The sequence below is a fragment of the Hibiscus syriacus genome, unplaced genomic scaffold (assembly GCF_006381635.1).
Source record: "Hibiscus syriacus cultivar Baekdansim isolate YM2019G1 unplaced genomic scaffold, ASM638163v2 tig00110596_pilon, whole genome shotgun sequence".
NCBI classification, from domain to species: domain Eukaryota; kingdom Viridiplantae; phylum Streptophyta; class Magnoliopsida; order Malvales; family Malvaceae; genus Hibiscus; species Hibiscus syriacus.
In genome coordinates, this window is record NW_024062794.1 from 156,003 (window position 1) to 177,033 (window position 21,031).

The 21,031-nt window shown below is 36.5% G+C and overlaps 2 protein-coding genes across 2 annotated transcripts; one reads left to right on the top strand and one right to left on the bottom strand.

Annotated features, from left to right (window-relative positions):
• The first annotated feature begins 2,677 nt into the window (after positions 1–2,677).
• On the top strand, positions 2,678–4,726 carry LOC120133778 (nascent polypeptide-associated complex subunit beta-like). Its single transcript, XM_039150296.1, has 6 exons — positions 2,678–2,761; positions 3,449–3,516; positions 3,839–3,987; positions 4,072–4,128; positions 4,313–4,351; positions 4,435–4,726. Exons 2-6 carry the CDS (start codon positions 3,449–3,451, stop codon positions 4,611–4,613), a joined length of 492 nt encoding a protein of 163 aa, XP_039006227.1. The 5' UTR covers positions 2,678–2,761; the 3' UTR covers positions 4,614–4,726.
• Positions 4,727–5,650: 924 nt separating this feature from the next.
• On the bottom strand, positions 5,651–20,794 carry LOC120133777 (formin-like protein 14). The gene is given in 20 exon segments (XM_039150295.1): positions 5,651–5,927; positions 6,044–6,110; positions 6,203–6,271; positions 6,838–6,954; positions 7,044–7,115; positions 7,597–7,691; positions 7,777–7,858; positions 7,972–8,022; positions 8,103–8,183; positions 8,266–8,307; positions 15,381–15,479; positions 16,158–16,229; positions 17,180–17,309; positions 17,704–18,056; positions 18,210–18,596; positions 18,599–18,702; positions 18,705–19,395; positions 19,616–19,837; positions 19,924–20,627; positions 20,722–20,794. Coding segments are annotated over 20 exon segments (3,705 nt in total). The 3' UTR covers positions 5,651–5,733.
• Between the last annotated feature and the right edge of the window lie 237 nt (positions 20,795–21,031).

Here is a 21,031-nt window from a genome sequence, read left to right on the forward strand (position 1 = left end):
AACTCACATTCGTATTCATACACTGTATAATTTCCTTGCTTCAAATTCAGAAATCCTTGCTTCATCTTTCTAATATATTGGTCACCAATATACTTACGATTAAATTCGTCCAAGAAGAATAACCAGGTCACTTGATCACTTCTTAATCTCATGGTGACATTGGTCCACCATATTCTAGCTTGTCCCCTTAACAAAGAAACTATTCCATCTAATTTCTCTACATCAGAACAGTGGAGCCCATCCAACATAATGTTAACATCGTTCAACCAAAGATCCGCAGCAATCGGATCTTCCTTAGCTTGACCCTTAAACTCAGGTGCTCCTAAACCTTTCAATTCTTTAGCTATATTCATTCGAGGAGCTGAGGGCGCAGAGGGTTGAAAACGTGACAAAACAACATTTAACGTCCCGAAAAATATCCCTTGATCTCTCACTGGTACTATTGGAGGTGTTCGCTCTTCACCATGCCTGGCCAGGGCAGGTGAATTGCTACTACCCTCAGGTCTATTACTTCTTCTTTCACTTCGAGAACTTTCACGATCAGACATCTAATACATAACCATATAACTTTATTAGAAAACAGCATACTCATTACTTTATCAGATCAGAAACTTTCACTTTTTGTTGGCATGTACACCTTTTCAAAATACTCTTGACTTCGGTTTAAGCCTAGAATCGGCTAAACCTTAGCTCTCATAACATTAAATGTAACACCCCCAACCCGTACCCGACTTGGATATGAGTCCGAGGTGTCATATTGACCAGTCAAAGTATATATTTTTATAAAAAAAACATAGAAAATGTAAAACTTTTATTCTATAAAGTAATTCTTTTACATAAACATATTTAAAACCTTAACAGACTCCGTCAGAGCGTACATATATATCATGACTTGGTTACATGCCAACATACTAAATTATATGACAATATATACTTTACAAAATATTTCTTATCTGAACTTTGTGCGGAGATATGCTCTGCGGATCCGAAACTTGATCTTCTGACTGTTCACACCTACGTGTAAAACACTTACACGCTAAGTCATAGACTTAGTGAGACATGTAAATACATAAAGTAAACTACCAAATGCATGAACATTCCATATAACACATATTATACTTATATACCTATTAACCCATCACTTGCCGGTTTATCCTTACTTATTTTCTTATCATTGATTCAATTACATCATATGAGCATATATTGAACATAAACATATAACATCACTTCAACCACAACAATAATTACTTATGATCATATCACATCTCATATCACTATTACCCATATACAATTGTTACCATTATTATCATATAATCCTAACTTATCACTTATACATATCGCATATCACATGTACCATTTCACGAGAAACACACATATCATTATATCAAATTATGGTTTATTTTCAAAGCCCATGCACACTAGTTCTGGAAACTTTTAATTTAACCCTCAAATTTCACCAAATTACTCTTATATATATATGTATATATATTTCAGGTTGTGACAAAAAGAGTAATAATACATATTCCAAAACTATTTTACAATTTCATTTAAATTGTATATTAAAATTAAATCATTTGATGTAAAATAAAATAATTTCTACAATTATAATTTAGTTTATATGATTTTATTTTATATCTTTATACATATAAATAAAGGTAAAATGATAATTTTAAATAAAGGAATGGAACAAATAAATACCAAAACAGCTTCATGTCCACCTTCTAAAAAAGGTATGCTCTACTCCACCCTTCATCGACTATTTACAAAAGAAAATACACTCCATTCCTAAGCACAATGATTTATTTAAAATATTTCATAATTTAATGCTAATTTAATATATTCAACATAATTTAGGGATGAATAATGTAATTAACTCAAAGTGGAAGAAAATGTAAATTGGGGAGTGAAATGGCCTGTCCGTTGCTGCAAAGACAAACATGGACCCGATAGATATTTAACTGTCACATGAAAATACTAAAAATATGAGGGTGGAGATAAAAACTTTAAGGGTGCGTTTGGTTCACGGAATGTAAGATTATTAGTGGGAATATAAGATTACCAGTGAATATGATTACTGGGAATGTTGTATTTTGTGTTTGGTTGGTTTAGCAGGAATGTAAGATTACCGTGTTTGGTTAAAGGAATAAAAGATTATTAGAATGTATATTTGACCAAATTGTCCTTATTATATATTTGTATAATATTACAAATTGTAAAATATTTATATATTTTCTTTAAAAAATTAAATTCATAATATTTATATAATTTTTTTATAAAATTAAAAATATAAAAAAGGTTTAATGAAAGGGTAAAAAAAAATTTAACCTCTGAACTTATATAAAATTTTAATTATAGATTTTTTTTGTAAATTTAAAATAATTTAAGGATAAATTTGTAATTTAACATTCGTAGAATTTTTATTATTTAATGACAGAAGAAGGATATTTTTGAAAAAAAAAATTAAAGGTATTTTAGTCCAAAACACCGATAATATTACAATACCTAAGGAAAGAGAGGTAATGACATTCCCAGTAATATACCCAAAAAAAATTTACTATTAATAATAAAACATTACCACAAATAAAATTACCGAGTAACCAAACATGAAAATACCACAGTCATTGATCCAAAGCATAAAAGGCTGGAGCTTGGAAGGTAGGAGCTTCAGCGTGCTCACCGGGTCATAAAAAAACCCTATTTTTTTCAGCTGTAGTTGCAGTCTGAGTCGCGACATATAAATTATATTTCCCACACTGTAAAGGTTTCAATCTCTTAATTCTATGTTTCTTTAATCATTTGGCTTCTACGTTTTGTGAAAGCGGTCGTTACTTTATTCCATTATCATCGTTTTAATTTTCAATCAATGCCTGATTTCTTCTTTTTATCCCTCTCTTTAGATTGTTTTGATCTGGGTTTTTGATGACCCTTTTTATTCTTATATTTTGGGTAAATTATTGTGTGAAAAACATTCTGGTTGATATTCGTTTCTGCTGCTTAAGTTTTTCTTCTTGTTTTTCTAGATTTTCAGCTTAGCTTATGCTTTAACGCCAAAATACAATTGCAGTTAGTAAATTAGGGTACCTGATATTTTTGTATATTGTCCTAAAGTTCTCATCTTTTTTTTTATTTCTTTTCAAAATTGTATTTTCTGTTTTTTATTTTTCCTCTTGAACTGGAGAAAAGATAAGATAGCGACTGAATTGTTTTTGTGGTTTTGGGTGTTTTTTTAAAGCGTGAGCTATTTCATTTCCTTTGTGTTTCTCCGGATTTGATGATTTGCTTGCATATTGTGTAGTACATGGTTTTTTCATATGTGGCGTGTTTATTTATTTGTTTTAATAATTTTCCTAAGCATGTTACCTCAAGTTTCTCTTATTTTATTGTGTGTATCTCGACTCTATCTGTTGTACTTTTCATTGACTTGCTGTTTATAATACCCCCTGAGCAGATGAATAAGGAGAGGCTCATGAAAATGGCTGGTGCAGTCCGCACCGGTGGGAAGGGTAGCATGAGAAGGTATGACAGTGATTTGAATTATCTGTATTAAGTTTTCGTCATCTCCAAAAATAGGATGCAACTGTTGCTCAGTTGTTTAGGAGAGGCTCTTGAATCAGGTTTTTGTCTGCAGAACAATATATGATTATTGATCATTTCAAGCAGAATGTCATTATGATTAGCATATCATGTCAAGCAGAATGTTCTGATCCTTTTTTACTCATTAATAACTTTAAACTTCAATTCATCTGCATTGTAGGCCATGTGATAGGTCCATGAATTGGATGTCTCTATATGGTTATCTTTTTAATTGTTGTCTTGTTATTCTGACTTATGTTTATAGGAAGAAGAAGGCTGTCCACAAGACTACCACCACTGACGACAAACGGTTACAGAGCACCCTCAAGAGAATAGGAGTGAATGCTATTTCTGCTATCGAGGAAGTCAACATCTTCAAGGATGATGTTGTTATCCAGTTTATTAATCCGAAAGGTATAATATAGCTTTGTTGAAGCGAACTGTGTGATTTTCTGAGGTTTTGCATGACAAACTAATACATGATGGTCTATATTGCAGTTCAAGCTTCTATTGCTGCCAACACCTGGGTTGTTAGCGGTTCCCCCCAGACAAAGAGTATGCTTTCCCTAACTTCTAAGCCTCCAGTAGTTGATTAAATCTTATTGCTATTTACCCTTTTAAGATTTGGTATTTTTAACGTTCAATGAATTAAGAATTGGAGGGTCGTGTCATCCACTTTGCCCTTTTTCTGTTGCTCTCTAGCTTTGTTGGTCTGACTTGTGTTCTTCCCCTATTCCAGAATTGCAGGATATTCTCCCTGGAATCATCAACCAGTTGGGTATGTACACTAAACTGTGGCAGTTCTGTTTTTTTAATGATCGTAAAACATTCAGGTGTTGACCCATATTTTAAAACTTGTAGGGCCAGATAACTTGGACAACTTGAGGAAGTTGGCGGAGCAATTCCAGAAGCAGGCACCTGCCGCCAGTAGTGGTACTGGTGCGACCACCACTCAGGAAGAGGATGATGAGGAGGTACCAGATCTTGTACCTGGCGAGACCTTTGAAGCTGCAGCAGCAGAAGGCCAAGCTGCTAAATAGTGTTTTATTTTCTGTTAAATTTATCGCTATGTTTTGGATGAATTACAATTGTTTCTTTGTGACATTTGTTTCTGGTGCTCTGTCTTGTACTCTTAAGAGTAAGCCTTTTTTTATCTAGAGTTTTTATTATTTCTGCAACCCCCAACGCATTCTCCCGAAATGTAAATATAAGGAATTGAGTTTTATTCTACTGGGAATGTTAAATGGAGTTGTAGGATCACCTTTTGGTTTTCCAGTAAATGAATTTTGTTGTACAACACATAACCAATTAACTTTAGAGAAACCTTAATCACTTCTATTAGAAGCCATTGCAACCGGAGAACATATAACTAAAGAGAAATCTGAATCTACAAATTTACAGGAATTTGACATCCATTCATTTAAATCCTCTTGAAAAATATGAATTAAACTTTTAAAAATTTCTAAATGTGTGGCTATGTGAACATGTCTTATGTATAATCATCCTAAACTATTATAAAAGCCCCAAATTATTAAAAAAAAAAACTGTGGTGTGATCAAGATGAACATAATTTTCTCTGTAAGGGTGAAAAATGACTTGTAGGTTCTAATTTGTTTTATTTCTTTAAATATTATATTATCTTCTAAATATATGTTTATCAAACAGTCCCTAATAATTCTTAATGATGAATTAAATAGATTTTATAAAGCAAATATAATATTTAATTTTTATAGTTTTTTTATTAAATAAAACTCCCTTGACGTTGATATTTCTGAAATGATATGCAAAAACGTACTCTCATAATACGTGAATTACAATTTTCAGGGTGAAAGCAAAATGGCCCATATGAGAGGTTTGGGTTGAAGAGAAATTGACCAAGCTCTGAAATTAAATCTTTTACAACTTAAGGGTTTTTTATGCAAAAACATTTGCACAAACTCACCCTTTGAATTTAATATATCTTTCAAGTGTAAAACAAGATATCGGCTGGCCAAGCTTGGACAAATAAAATTCTTATTATTCAAGCTCGACCCGTCCCGACCCGACCCGACCTGACCCATTCCCGTCTCAACCCGACCCATTCCCGTCTTTACCCACCAAATCTCCATAAGATTATTTACTGAAATGTGGTATTCGAAGTCTTCAACTATAAAAGCATCTTTATGATCGCAGTGTGTGTTTCAGGATTTGAGAAGTAAGATTTGGCTCATCCGTATCGGCCCCATCCTTCTTTACAGCTGCTCGCTCTTTCATGGCTTCCTTTTCCAGTTTCTTTTTCTCGGCATCAGCTAGCTTCTCGTTCTCCTCCCGTGATTTCTTGAACATCTTAACAAAAACGACCAATATCTGAGTCACTGCAGTAACAAACAATAAACTCGAGCAGTCAGCATTTGTTCGAAAGGAAACATTACAAAAAGATCGTATCAAAGGTTTCTGATATGAAACATAATCGTCAAAGAATGTGGAAAACCTTGTTCAAAAGGACATCGTGCCGGATCCTCTCCAAAGTACTGGGATAATGAATCAGCATTTCTTCCCTGCAAGACAACATAACTTCGACTAAACTGCAATGCATGACAGGTTTAAACTATCCTATGAGGAGCTACAAAACCGGGAAAGCACCACTTACCACTTCAGAATATAAGGAGATAAGTGACCTTACTTCAGCTTCAGCCGTATCAAGGAAATTCTTCAACACCTAGAACCAAGGACACTTCCATTTAACACTAATTGCATAAGGTAAAATAAGAACTGTGAAGAAAAATAAATTTAGTATAAACCTTGGTCTTTTTTATTTATTTAATTTCAAGAAAGTTTTTGCTGAAAATAAAATTCTAATCTATAAATACTTTTAACACATATAATAAAATAATATATTTTAAATAGAAATTTTAGAAATATGATAAACACAGATATTTGTTTTTGTCAATCAAAAGTTTTACTAGTCTTCATGCTTATAAGCTATAATATATATCATAAAAGATATTAATCATCTAAGAGTCAAATAAGCTCACTGCAAGATACATCTGCAAACATTTTTTCCTCAAAAGGTGCACTTGTGTGTTAAAAAGAAGAAAAAAAGGTAGTTAATTGATTCTTTGTTTCCTTGCTAATCAACATCAAGCAAAATCCTAACAACTATAATAACAGGAAAAAGTCAACGAGGAAAGAGAACTCAACACATTAGCAGGCAAAAGTAAAGTAGATAAATTTGTAGCGAAGTTAATGGATTAGATTCTTTGTTAAGCAATAATCTTTCCTTACCTTCTGAAAGCCCAAAGAGATATCACCATCATTATCTGAAGCAGTGAGTTCTTGCTCAACCTTTTCAAGACCCTTACTCACAGCTTGCATTTCTTCAGCAAGATTTTTCAATTGAATCTAGCCAGATGTATGAAAGCCAAGCGGATTAAAAAAAATTAATTTTAAGAAGAAAAGGATCCAATAAACCAAAACTGTAAAAAGTGTACCTTAGAAGCAGCTTCTAAATGAACAAGATCTTTGTCAAAATCCAGCAACTCTGGCATTTTCTCTGATAGAAGCTAACACATGCAAAAAAAAACAGTAGGAAAAGAAAAAAGAGAGACACAATTTAGGACCTAACTGAAACATGCCAGAAGGGACATTAGCACATTGCAGATGATTTAAAATGAAAAAATCATGTTGGGCAAGGAGGTAAAATTTGTTAAGAGTAAGGTTACATCATAATTGAATCAGAGGAAAAACAAATAACCAAGACAAACTGCTATTTCCTTTTTAAAAACGAGTTGTGCACCAAAAATTATTTATAGCCTACATGAAAATAAACAAAAAATCACGTGAAACACGTGGCATTAAGAACTAGTAAATATAAAATACACAGTACCAAAGTAATAGAAAAATTTCCCTAAGTCACCAAAATACTATTTGAAGGGCACAAAATTACAGCATCATTAGCCTTGTCCCCATAAACAGAACAAAAACCTTATTCCCAATTCTCAGTGCATATATAGAACTAAGAAGTCTAACTTTCAGCATTCATACCTTGCATAGATAATGCATTAAAGTCATCTTGTTGTTTCTTGCACGTGTATCAGATAATTTAAGGAGACTATCCAATTTGAATCCCACAGCAGATCCTGCAAATAAAAGTGAAATAATGATAATGAAGAGGCATTATTGAAAAAAATGGTACATACTCCTAATAATGGACCAGCTGGGTACCTCGTGCAGTGCCTTGATTCAAAGCATTTCCCAATGTGAGAATCGTCTGCATTATCTGACGCAATTTCACGGATTCTTTTACCTGAAAATTAGTCTCTGAGATTTTAGATGCAAGAAGAAAAACATACGACATTTAGCATGCAAAATGAGCAGTTATGCATCGCGCATTTGAGATTTAGTTAAGCATAACAGTACCTCTGCAGTTGCATGATTAATGATGCTCAAGCTAGATCTTAATTCATCCACCTGAAACAGGTGAGAATGCATATAGATTAATCATGAATTCCAGCATACAAGATTGAATATACAAATTATCCAGACAATACCTGAGAAGAAAAGGTGATTCTAAATGCAAATACTCGTAATTTTGATTCTACTCGGGGAACCTTCATCAGCTCTAGGAAAAACTGAAAGATTTTTCAATTATAGCATTAGCAGCTGATCAAGTTAAGGGATCTGAATTAGTTAAAGATGGATACTGAAACAGACCTGTTCACACTTCCCAAGCATTGCCTTGTCACCTGTATAATTCTACCCAAAAAAAGTAGCAAAAAAAAAACATTTTTACAATTACATCCCTTTAAGTTAAATAAAGTGTTCAAATGAGGGCTATCTAATAGAAGTTGTAAAAAGGAATTACATCCCTTGCCCTCTCTTCCCCTTACTCCTACCAGAACATAAGTTAAATGGAAGAGTGATCTTTCCTTTTTAGAGAGTGTCAAGACGTGCATTAAGGGAAATGTTTTTAGTTCATGGTCCAGTTCAGAGAGTCTATATCCCTAAGGAAACTAGAAACCCAAAATACAGATTTTCCACTTTTTCTTTTGTGCAGTTTGGAAATGAGGATGGTTTGAGAAGGGCTGTAGAAAATCTTAATGGATCGATCATATATGGGAGAAGGATCACGGTTGGAGTCGCAAGATACAATGAATCTCGAGCATGGGTAGAGCGTAATAATAAGGATTTAAAGAAGGATGCTTGTCCGATCACTGCTGATATTTTGAATCCAAAAGAGCCAGATGATGTTTTAGAAGTTTGAGGGATGACAGATCGTACAAAGATGCATTGATGTCGAACAGGAGGTCGAGGAGTGTTCTAGAGGTCAAAGATATGGTCGTCGATGCTGAAAACAGGGAAAAAGTCAGGAAAAACATCATGCAGATGCACATTTCATCTGAGAGCTCGAGCTGGGTTAAAAGATCATTGACGGGGATTATCAAGAATTTATTTGAGTTAGAGTTAGTTCATAATGCTTTAGTTAATGAAGGCTATGACGTCCAGATTGTTAGATGGGGGTATGTCTGGAACTCTTGTGTAATAATCTTTAAGTCAGTTGAAGAAATGTCAGATGCTTGGATGAAGAAGAAAGAAGATCTTCAATTTTGGTTTGATCGTTTAGAGCCATTACTGAACGAAGATGGTGTTCCTTTGGCTTTTTGCTTGGTGGAGTTTTTTGGGTTACCTCTTTTATGCTGGAATGAATCTTTCCTTGAAAGGTTAGCAGGGAGATGGGGAAGGGTTATAGATATTCTTGATGACACGAAACACAGGGAAGATCTTACAAAGGTAAGATTGCTAATTAGGGTGGCTAGTCCTTTTGATGTTCCAGATCAGATTACTATTGGATCATATGGAAGATCCTTTAAAGTAACAATGAAGATTGGATCGGCGAATGATGAGTCTATTTTCTTTTCCACAAATCCTCCGGTGGTCAGTTCCGATGAGGGACAGTTGGGAGCGTTCATGTCTGAGAACGAAGAAGACAGGATACGGTCAGAATATGAGGAAGGTTTTGCTAGATCAGAAGAAGAAAACTGTCAGAGAGTGGACAGTTGGATGGAACAGGGCGCAGCTATCAGGCTTGGTGGAGTTGGTGGAGATAATCGGTTTCCAAGAATTTCAAAAAATAGATCAGACATTAATGGAAAGTCAGTTGTGCAGTATGGAGGGAGTGTCAAAGTGGGTGAGTTTGCAGGTTTGGGATTGAGAGATTCAAAAATGACGGCTGCTGGGTCGGAAGCCCAATCAGAAGAAGATGAGTTTGCTGGGCCTAACGTAATGAGGATTATTCCTGCTACGCCAAAAATTAAAATTGATAAATTTGGGAAAATGGTTCAAGATCAGGATTTGGCTAAGTCAAGTTGTTACAGCAGAGAAGATGTGGGGAGGAGGTCAGATTCAGAGATAATTGAGCAGGATGGTTTTCGAGCCAAGGATTCCGAGTTAAGGGTGATAGAGCCTACCATTGATAATTCAGGAAGCAAAGTTAAGGGTAGACTGTGTTATAAGTCTGACAGTTCGTTAAGCACCAAAAGTGTACCGTTAGAGAAAAGGAAAAGCAGAAGTTACAAAAGGGTTTACAAAAGGTGTAGGGGCAGAAAATACTGGATGGGAAGTATCTTGAATTTTAAGCCTGAGAAAGATAGTACCTTAATCGTCAGGGACTGGAAAAATATGAATTCCAGAGGAAATCAACTGGATAGCTTGTTAGTGGATGCAGAGTTTCAGGGTTGTGAGGATGTGAATGATGGATCGAATTCAGGGGATATGAGTGTGGAAAGGGTGGTTGAAGGATTGCAGTTAATGGGTGATAGTCACTGCTTTGAATCGGGTTTTTTTATCAGAAGAGCTAGAAGACATTTGTTAAGGGAAGCTTTAGAAAGAGTGAGCATTTCAACAGCTTCCTCTTCAGGTTTTTCAGATTTATTGGATGAAGCTTTAGTTACTTGGGAGATAAGTAAGATGTTGGGTATTTCCTTTAAACAAGGACAACAAGCCTTTTTGGATAAGATTATTAGTCTGGAAAAAGGCTTGAGGATGGACAAGCAGGGGGATTTTGCGGGGGGACTAGTTGGTTGATTTCTTTATGATGATGTTAAAGATATCTATAATAACATGGAATGTTAGAGGATTGGGTAGATTAGAGAAAAAAAGGGATGTTCAGAGGCTAGTTTCCAAATATTGTCCTCAATTTCTTTGGTTGCAGGAAACGAAATTGGAGAAAATTCAAAGGTCTTTTTGAGGAGGAGTGGGTTAAATAATTTGAAAGGGGTTATTGAGTCACCATCGGTTGGTTCGTCAGGGGGTTTACTGTTGTTCTGGGATGATAACGTATTTGAGTTGCAAAATCAGTGTACATCCAGAAGATTCATTGCTATATCGGGGAGATTTCGGGCAAATAATTTCAGTTGCAGATTCATTAATGTGTATGGTCTTTCGGTTGAGGAGGAAAAAGAGTTTTTTTGAAGAATTAAGCACGTTCATTAGAGGACATTCTGAGCCTATTTGTGTTGGAGGGGACCTTAATGTGTATCTACAGGAAGATGAGAAGATTGGTAGAGGCCAAAACAGGAATTCTTTAGAGATTTTCAGTTGTTTTCTTCTTACTACAGGTCTAATCGATTTTCCATTGAGTGGAGGTAGGTTTACTTGTTGTAATAACCAAGATTCACCAACCTATGTAAGGCTGGATAGATTTTTGGTTGATAGCCAATTCTTGGCAGCTTTTCCAGATTTAACACAGTCTTTGCTGCCAAGATCATTGTCAGATCATAATGCAGTAATAATTGAGAATGGAGGTGTTAATTGGGGGAAAAAGTCGTTTAAACTGTTTAACTATATGATGGATGAAGCAGGTTTTGAGGATGTGATCAGTTCTTCAATTCAAGAATGTAAAGAGATACAGATGAATGTTGGAATTTTCAAAATTCTGAAAAAAACCAAAACTGCCATTAAAAATTGGGCAGGGAAGAGAGAAAAGTTTCCTGGAGCTTTAATTTCAGAAATAGAATTGAAGATTCAAAAATTAGAAGTGGAGGTTCAACATCAGCAAGATGGTACTTATGATGAGAAAGTTGCTGAGTTAAAGGAGTTAAGGTCAGAATTATGGAAGTTGCATAAGATAGAGGAGCAGATTTGGTTCCAGAATTCTAGATCCAAATGGGTAGAAGATAGGGACCGACATACCAGATTCTTCCATACATGTGCTTCAGTTAGGAGGAAAAGAAATGCGTTGAATGCTCTTATTTGCAGGGGTAAGGTTATTCAAGACCCAAAGGTTATAAAAGCCACTGTCAAAGAACACTTCTTTAAGGCTTTTAATGACAAATCGACCTTAGAAGTGAAAGAAATCGAGTTGAATTTTTCCAGAATTTCGATTCAGCAGAGTTTAATTTTGGAGAAAGAATTTACTGAAGAGGAAATATGGGAGACCTTAAAGTCTTGCAATAGCAACAAAGCCCCGGGGCCGGATGGTTTTAATTTGGGTTTTTTCAAGAGATATTGGTATGTACTTAAAGGAGAAATTATGAAGTTCTTCTTCAACTTCTATTCGGGGAAAGATTGGGATCATGGCATCAACCATACCTTTATTACTCTTATTCCTAAGGTCTCTAACAGTGGTGACCTTGATGATTATAGGCCTATTAGCTTAGTTGGTGGATTATATAAGATCCTATCTAAGTGCCTATCGAGGAGGTTGAGGAGCTGTATTTCAGACTTAATTAGTCCTACTCAATTTGCCTTCACCCAAGGGAGACAAATATTGGACTGTTCTTTAATTGCGAATGAAGGGGTGGATTATTGGAGGAAAAATGGTCTTAAAGGTTGTGTTTTCAAGGTAGATTTCAAGAAAGCGTATGATTCGGTGGAGTGGGACATTTTGTTTCTAGTAATGGAGAAAATGGGATTTGGTTCCAGGTGGAGAGGTTGGATCAGAAAGTGTGTAACCACAGCTTCAGTTTCTGTTTTAGTGAATGGAGTTCCTACTGAGGAATTTGCAATGGCTAAAGGTCTTAGACAGGGGTGCTCTCTATAACCTTTGTTGTTTAATTTTATTGGAGAACTTCTCAATCTACTAATTGTGAAGGCTGTGGAACAGGGTCTGTTTTCTGGACTGGCTTTAGGAAGGGATGCTGATGCTTTCAAATTATCTCATCTACAGTTCGCGGATGATCTCATTATGTTTTGTGGTGCATCTAAGACGCAGATTTTAAATGTGAAGAGGGTGCTTAGAGTGTTTCAAGTGATTTCTGGTTTACAACTCAACTTGAAGAAAAGTAAACTGTTTGGTGTGAATATGAACGAGGAAGAAGTTCAGCAGTGGGCTAATTCTATCGGATGTTCTGTGGGTAGTTTTCCCTCTGAATATTTAGGACTGCCTTTGGGTGTTACTAGGAACTCTACAGCACTTTGGAATCCGGTGATGAATAATTTTATGAATAAATTAACGGGGTGGAAGGCTGCTTCTCTGTCATTAGCAGGAAGGTTGGTTTTAATAAAGTTGGTTCTATGTTCGCTCCCGACGTATTATTTATCTTTATTTAAGATACCAGTTGCGGTTCTTAAATCTCTCAACTCCATTATGGCGAAATTCTTATGGGGTGGGGGAGTAGGTAAAAATAAGATACATTGGGTTAACTGGCCGAATGTGTGCAAGTCAAAATTCGAGGGGGGTTTAGGCGTTAGAAACCTTGTTTTCTTGAATAGAGCTCTTCTAGCAAAATGGTGTTGGAGGTATGCTAATGAAAGGGGGTTTGTTTGGAGGGAATTCATTTGTTCTAAATACAATATGGATCCATCTTGGTTAATGTTTGACAACAAAGTCCCACAAAGAGTATCTTGGATTTGGAGATCGGTGGTTTTGAATCACTTTAAAGAAGACAGTATTGGCTCTAAGTTTAGAAGTTTGTATTCTTTCCGAGTTGGGGATGGCAGATTGATTAGGTTCTGGCAGGATAATTAGGCGTTGGACTTTCCTCTTCTAATTATTTTCCCTCGATTGTTCTCCATTTCCACAAACAGAATGGGTAAACTGGTTGAATTTCGGAATTACAGCTCATCTGGTTGGAGTTGGGATGTGCAGTTTAGAAGAAATTTAAACGACTGGGAAGTAGAACAGTGGGTTAACTTGATGAATGCTATCTCCTCTGTTTCTCTATCTACGGAGTTATGTGATGGGGTGATTTGGAAAGGTACTGGAGATGGGGTATATACTGTTAAATCTGGCACTAAGATTTGTTCAGCCATTATTTCGGATTCGAAAGAGGTTTATTTCTGGAAGAAGATTATTTGGAGGGGCCAGATTCCACCTAGAGTGGAGTCCTTTATGTGGCAGGTGGTGTTAGGGAAGCTGGTTGTTAGGTCAGAACTTGTTAAAAGGGGAATACAAGGAATTGTAGACATTATGTGCCCTCTTTGTAAGAGGGAGGTGGAGTCTCCATCGCACTTGTTTTTCACGTGTTCGGTGGTGTGGATGATTTGGAACAAATTTCTGAATTTCTGGAAGATTAAGTCTGTTTTGCATGTTAATGCGAAAAAATTCCTACTTGCTTGGGCTGATTTGAAGTCTTCCTCTACAATTTGGTCTTTTATTCCTGGGGCAGTTATTTGGACTACTTGGAAAGTTAGGAATCTCATTGTGTTTGAAGGGGGAAAGCTGTATTTGGCTGAATATTTTTTCCTAGCAAGGTTTAGACTAGCTTCTTGGTTCCTTGCTAAGTACAAAGAGGTGTCTATTCCTAAGGATTCTCTTATTTCAGACCCTTCATTAGGGGATTTATGCTCTCTTTATCATAATCGGATTGTATCTATATTTCCTTGGTCTCCTCCTCCTCAAGGTTTTGTAAAGTTAAATGTTGATGCGGCTACTACAAGAGATTGGAAGAAGAGTGGGATAGGAGGTGTTCTAAAGGACTCCTCGGGTTTGACTTTAAGTTCTTTCAAGGAAACTGCTGGTCCGGGCCCTCCAACTTTTATGGAATTAAAAGCTATTCAAAAGGGTCTAATGTTCTATGCGAATTTACGAGAGAGGAAGGGTCGTCTGATTATTGAAAGCGACAGCAAAGTTGTGGTAGACTGGATTAAGAAAGAAGATCTAGTTCCTGATGTTTATGCGTTTTTGATTAAAGATATTGTTCATAGGCTTAATGTTTTAGAAGGTGTTGTCAGATGGGTTAATAAGTCAGCCAATATAGAGGTTGATGCCTTAGCTAAAGAAGGAATTGGCTGATCCTATTCTATTCTTATATTTTGGGTGTTTTATGGTTGTTTCAAGTTTATTTGGTTGGTGGGGTCTATGATGGTTGTATCTTATGTAATTTTATGGTTCAATAAAATCCTAAGGCACTCTTTTCCTCCTTCCACTGATTAAGGAGTTCATATAAACTCCATTAATCAAGAAGGAGGTTTTTAACGAGGCCTGAAATTCTTATCAAAAAAAATCCTTACCAAGCTTGCAAATTAGTCCGGAACGCAGTCTTACTCATAACTAATAATAATACTGGAAATGTTCAGGTTCAGTCAGAACTTTGGACATAAAAAAATGCAAAAGGCAGCTTTAAATCTTCCATAAAGAGGTCTACCTCCTTTTAACCCTTCAGAGAATCGGGGCAATACAACTGTGCCATGTTGATAAGTGAATTCCCAGGTCAAATACTTTTTATTGTATAAAAGACAACACATTATTTCCTAGGTGACAAGATAATATGGAATGACTAATGAAGTCTTTTAAAAATACAGTTTCATTTAAAGGGCATCGTAAAAAGACCGGAAAACGTAGCATTTGGAAACACATACAATCAAATGTTACAGCATATATAAATTACCTTTAGCAGTTCCATTTCTTCTTTAGTGGGACAAAATTTAATCAGATTCTCCACCTGATCAATATCAAGAACCGAAGAATCCAATGCTAGTATGGCAGACTGAAAATAAAGGGCACTATGTTTAGGGCGACCAACTTTAAGTTAAAGCAAAACAGAAAGTTGAGAAAATCATGTCATAACAAAAATTTAACCCAACTTGGCAAAGCAATAGAAAGAACCTACAGAAGGAAACAATAGTTATAGGGAAGAAAAGAAAATCCAGTATCAAAGTTTGGTTGTGGTTAAAATGGAAATGAAAAACTATAAAGCAAGATGAGGAGAGCCACAGAAAATAACAAATAGTTTATTTATGATATATGCCAGATCTGGTAAAGTCGACTGTCAGTCACTCCTCCTACAGAAATAGCCAGAAGGTCCAACTAATACAAACAAAATCAAACCTTACCCTCAATTATGAAAGCATTCCATAAGAAAACTTTCAAATCTATCCGCGTTACATAATGAGTTCAATATAATATTGGTATACAATCTTTTTTAACAGCTATAGGAAGTCAACAAAGTTTCCAAAGCTGATATGAAAAAAGAAACAAATAAAAGACATCAGATATGATATACTAGAAATAAAATAACATCAAAGAAAATTTTGAAGGGAGGGGGGCAGGGGGGATAAATCTCTAATATTCCAACACCATTTCAATTAAAAACTAAAATAAAACCCAAGAAAAAAATAACTATTCAGCACATAACATTTAGCAGGCTAAGGAAAGATAAACTTACAATCATATCAGGCAGAGGGATTTTTATTTTTGTAAGCATTATTTCACAATTATATGCTCTGCGCAAATCAATCTGAGAAAGATAATACAAGAGCCACATACACAAATTAGGGGAACAGAAATTTAATGTTCTTAAAATGCATATAAAAGAAATTATATGATGAAAGCAGGAATTAGATTACTATATGCATCACCTGGTGAATCTGCAATAGATGGTCAAGTTCAAAGTTAATAAAGGATAAAATGATGCCTCACTAGCAACAAAGGATCTTTACAAACTTAAATACTCATCATAGAAGAGTAGCTGTCTATAAAAAAAGGGTGTTCAGAACAATTAAGGTTGTAAAATATTAAATATGTAATTTGCAACAAAAGGGCCTTCTGTCTGATTTTTTAACAGAACAGAGCATTCTACAGGTATAATAATAATAATAATAATAATAATAATAATAATATGCAACAGTGATACTTTACTCCAGATGACTCATATCAGTCATGGAACTAGACCAATAAGCCATTCATGTTGCTGACATAAAATTAATAAAAAAAATGTAGTAAGATAAAGGGGAGTATTGTACGCCAAAAGCATAATGACTATTTGTCATGATTGTGTCATTTAACTAGAGGAACCACAAATTAAAAGACTGCCACTGAAATTCTCTTAATTCTTACTCCATAAACATATTTCTGTATATAATTGACAAGGCAATTACTGAAAGGGCTATAAACTTAAAACTTTCTGGAGAACATGATCAATTACAAAGTTTGATTCTGTTCATTATTCAGGGAAAGAAACATCATATCACATTCCTTATTCATTTTCTTTAGTATTTTAATCATGCCAATTAGGATTACCTAACTGTGGTTTTCGTACTATAATGGATATTGTAAAAATGTTAAGCCAGAATTAACACATACCTGATTAAGCATTCTTCATTTCGTACATAAAGGTCGTACAAAATTTTAGCAGGAAGACGATAGTTTCTTTATTAAATGAGTCTGAAGAAAGAAAAAAAATCTTACTAATTGCACTTTCTCAGGTTTGTTGATGTTAGAACCACGTCGGCCTCCAAGTTTGTTAGTACTACTCCCATTTGAAACAGAGGCTGCTGAGAATAAACTTTCAAGTTCGGACATATCAATTTCAGGGGGCCTACAGCAAAAGAAATTGATCTATAGGGTTAAAAAGAAATCATATCCCCATATTAGTGGGAAAAGTAATCCAAGTAAAACTAAAGATAAATAAAAGAAGGTGAAACAGAAAAGAACAGATTGACAAAGAATTCATTCTTCCCTTTCTTTTTCTTCCTTTCTTTTCTTTTCTCTATTTATTATTATTATTATTTTTTTGCTTATAGACTGCAACAACATAACAAGATAGAAAGTGAGGACGTAACAGTAAGACAATGCAACTAACGACTAATAAAAAGTTTGATCCACGCTCCAGTCCGGGTTGTGCAATCTACCATATCTTTCTAAAACCTTTTGGCAGTTATAAGAAACTATGATGCAAATTGGCACTAATATACAATTATATATGCACTCACCTTGATTGATTATCCTGTTTTTGAGAATCAGCCCATAAACTCCCTTGCATTGCTCGAGTGACTTTGACCCAATGTAATGGCTTCAACGAGTTTTTCTTCGGTGTATTACTCGCAAAAAGTACACGGCCTCTTCCATGACCTGTCTGTCCCAAAGACTTTCCCCTACCACTAGATGGAGGTGGTGGTGGTGGCACATTGGACACTTTTGCACTTGGCAGCCGTGTGCCAGAGCTTGGTGGTGGAGGGGGCACAATAGGAGCTTTAGGTGCAGGGGGTGGAGGAGGAACAGAACCTGACCTTGCAGGTCCTGCAAGTGGCGGAGGCGGAGGCGGCCGAGGGACACTAGTATTATGGCCTTGAACAGGTGGAGCAGGTCCCTTGTGAGAGGAATTAGTAGTAGAGGTTGCCATTGGAGCTGGTGGCGGTGGCGGAGTAGGTCCCTTGTGAGAGGAACTAGCAGTAGAGGTTGCCATTGGAGGTGGTGGTGGTGGAGGCGGTGGAGCAGGTCCCCTGTGAGAGGAACTAGCAGTAGAGGTTGCCATTGGAGGTGGTGGCGGAGTAGGTCCCTTATGAGAGGAACTAGCAGTAGAGGTTGCCATTGGAGGTGGTGGTGGTGGAGGCGGTGTCAGTGTCGGAGCAGGTCCCCTGTGAGTGAAACTAGTAGTAGATATTGCCCTTGGAGGAGGAGGAGGAGGTGGTTGGGGGGGTTGGTAAGATGTTTGCTTTTTGGATTTGCTTCCCGACGAAGGTGGATGCAAGGATGGGGGTAGGGGTGGAGGCAAGGGTGGCGGCATGGGTGGTGATAACAATTGAGAGGAAAGTGCAGGAGGGGGTGGGGTTGGTAGCAGCTCTTCGGAAGTGCTGAAAGGGGGTAGGGGAGAGGAGGAGGAGGTAGGCCATTGTTTATAGCTTCAAGTGATGTTGAAAACACTCTACCAGATAAACTATGAGGCGGAGGTGGTGGAGGACCTCTTTCAGTAGTGACAGGTAAGGTATTGCAGAGTTCCCTTTAGACAAACTAAGAAGAGTAGGGGGTAAGGGTGGGGGTGGCGGTGGGGATGACTTAGGTCTAATGGTATTAACAGATGAAGGTAGATGCAGTGGAGGTGGTGGTGGTGGTGGAGGTGGTGCATGAGGTGTACATCCTAAAGAGAGGCTTTCACTAGGTATTAGAGGTAGTTCTGGAGGTGTGGGTACATGAGGTCCCAAAGGTTCCATTGGAGAAGATAAATGAGACGGCATACCTGAACTTGAAACTACCTGAACAGTTTCAACGGATGCATGATCTAAATCTTGTAAACTATCATTTTCTGAGTGCAAGGGAACTGTATCACCAATGTCTGGCAGAAGAGAACTTGTTGGATCCACCAAAGGCTTATTGATCACATCAAATGCTTCATCCGAACTATCAGCAGTGCTAGATGCATTGTTTTCCTCCTCAGAATCAGCAGGAGATGCGTATAAATTTCCTTTATTCTGCAATCTGGACAATTCCTTCACATCACTCAAGACTGAAAGTTGTTTAAGTAGCCACAAGGCAGCATCATCACTGTTATCAACCCACTCAACACCACTAAAGAGTTCTTGAACACGAGAAAAAGCTTCAATAGGTAATCCCCCTTTCTCCTCACCATTTAAAACTGTTATAGGAGCCTTAGGAGGGGAGGAATTTTCAACCTTCCCAAACAAAACCTGGATTTAGATGTTTACTGAATTAGAAATTCAAATGTTGAAAAAGATAAAGACTAATGAGCTCATGACTAAAATTAAATAACACTTTAGGTTTTGTAAAAATAAGGTAGGAGGTTAGTGGCTAAGAAAGCTAACTGCTTAATACTACTGAGTACTGTCCCTAGCTCTTCTTTCTATTGATGTATCCAAAATCCTAACAGATGGTCAAAAAGATATTTACCTCTACTCGGAAGCCTTTTGGAAACCGCTCCTTTGAATCCCAAAGAATATCCAAGTTCTCAGAATTCAGCATCAATATGTTGGATCGAATAAATGCAGTGTTGAACATTACGCGAAACATCATAACTTCCCTTTCAGGATCCAGATCCAAATGGACACACTCCAATACAACATCGCCTTGCACCAAACACTGGATATCGATTTTAATCACATCACAGTCAACCTGCAACAAGAAGCAATTCATTTTTGACAAGTTAACAGGACAAACATAAATAATACAAAAATTGTAGTGGAAAAAGGGACTTTTACCTGACGATAATGTCGAAGCACCTTCCTTTTCTTGGACATGGAGAAAAGCATCTGCGTTGATAAGCCGTCTTGGTTATGAAGATTCCTACCAAAAATGCGAATAATTGGCCTGCATCCATTTTGGGCATCAAAGCTCGGAATGGCTCGAAGAATGATACAATCCAAAGAAAGAGCACGCTCAGGAGGAGGCCATTCAGGAGTTATATTCCTTCGTGCTATGTACTGAAGGTAACGAAGCTGAGAAGGGTAGGGGTTTAAAGGTGAAAGGAGCTGCAAGAAACCTTTGGGAGCCTCTCGATGAACAATTTCAAGAGTCTTACGCTCTCCACTGTGCAGCTTTTTAAAAATTAAGAAACTAGCTAACAGAAATGCCAAAAGTGGCCACCCCCCTCTTTCACAATGTAGAAGAATAACGTTCTGGTGATTCCCAACTGAAAGCCAACTTTCACAAACACAAAGAAAATGCTGAATTAGAGACAATGGAAGCAGGGGACAACCCTCATATTGTCGTGGATAATCCAATACAGCAACATCAAATTGACATAAAATTTCGGCAAAACTACTTGGTTTTTCACCCTCGCGAAAATTGAAAGCCAGAAATGATGACTCCGGAAATTCTTCATGTAACTCGGTCACGATTTCGTGCAGGTATACTTGGTACATACCGTCCGGCAAGACTTCAGTGGAGAAGCACGAATCAAAAACTACAATAATTTAGATTGAATTCATTCAATAATCAGGGAAAAACAAAGAAGCTAAGAATTGAACAAGTTGAGGTTAAAGAGTTCGAGCAACTACCGTATACTCTTTCAACAAATTCAAGCAATCCATCCGGGGGTCTCCTATAAAAGAATCTACTCAGAAGGGTCATATCCGCAGCTCCAATTTCACCCAATGAGCTAAAAACCCTGAAAACAAGAAGAAGAAGAACCCGCCATATCGTTCCAATTTGCTGCCACGTGCTTGCAATTTTACAGAGAAAAAACAAAGGCGAAATAAAAGGAAAAAGAAAACATAAGCAATTACTTAAAACAATTCCATCAGACAAAATAAAAAATAATGAAGAGTAGAGAGACGCTCAAAGGCATCGATTTGAAATAGTATAACC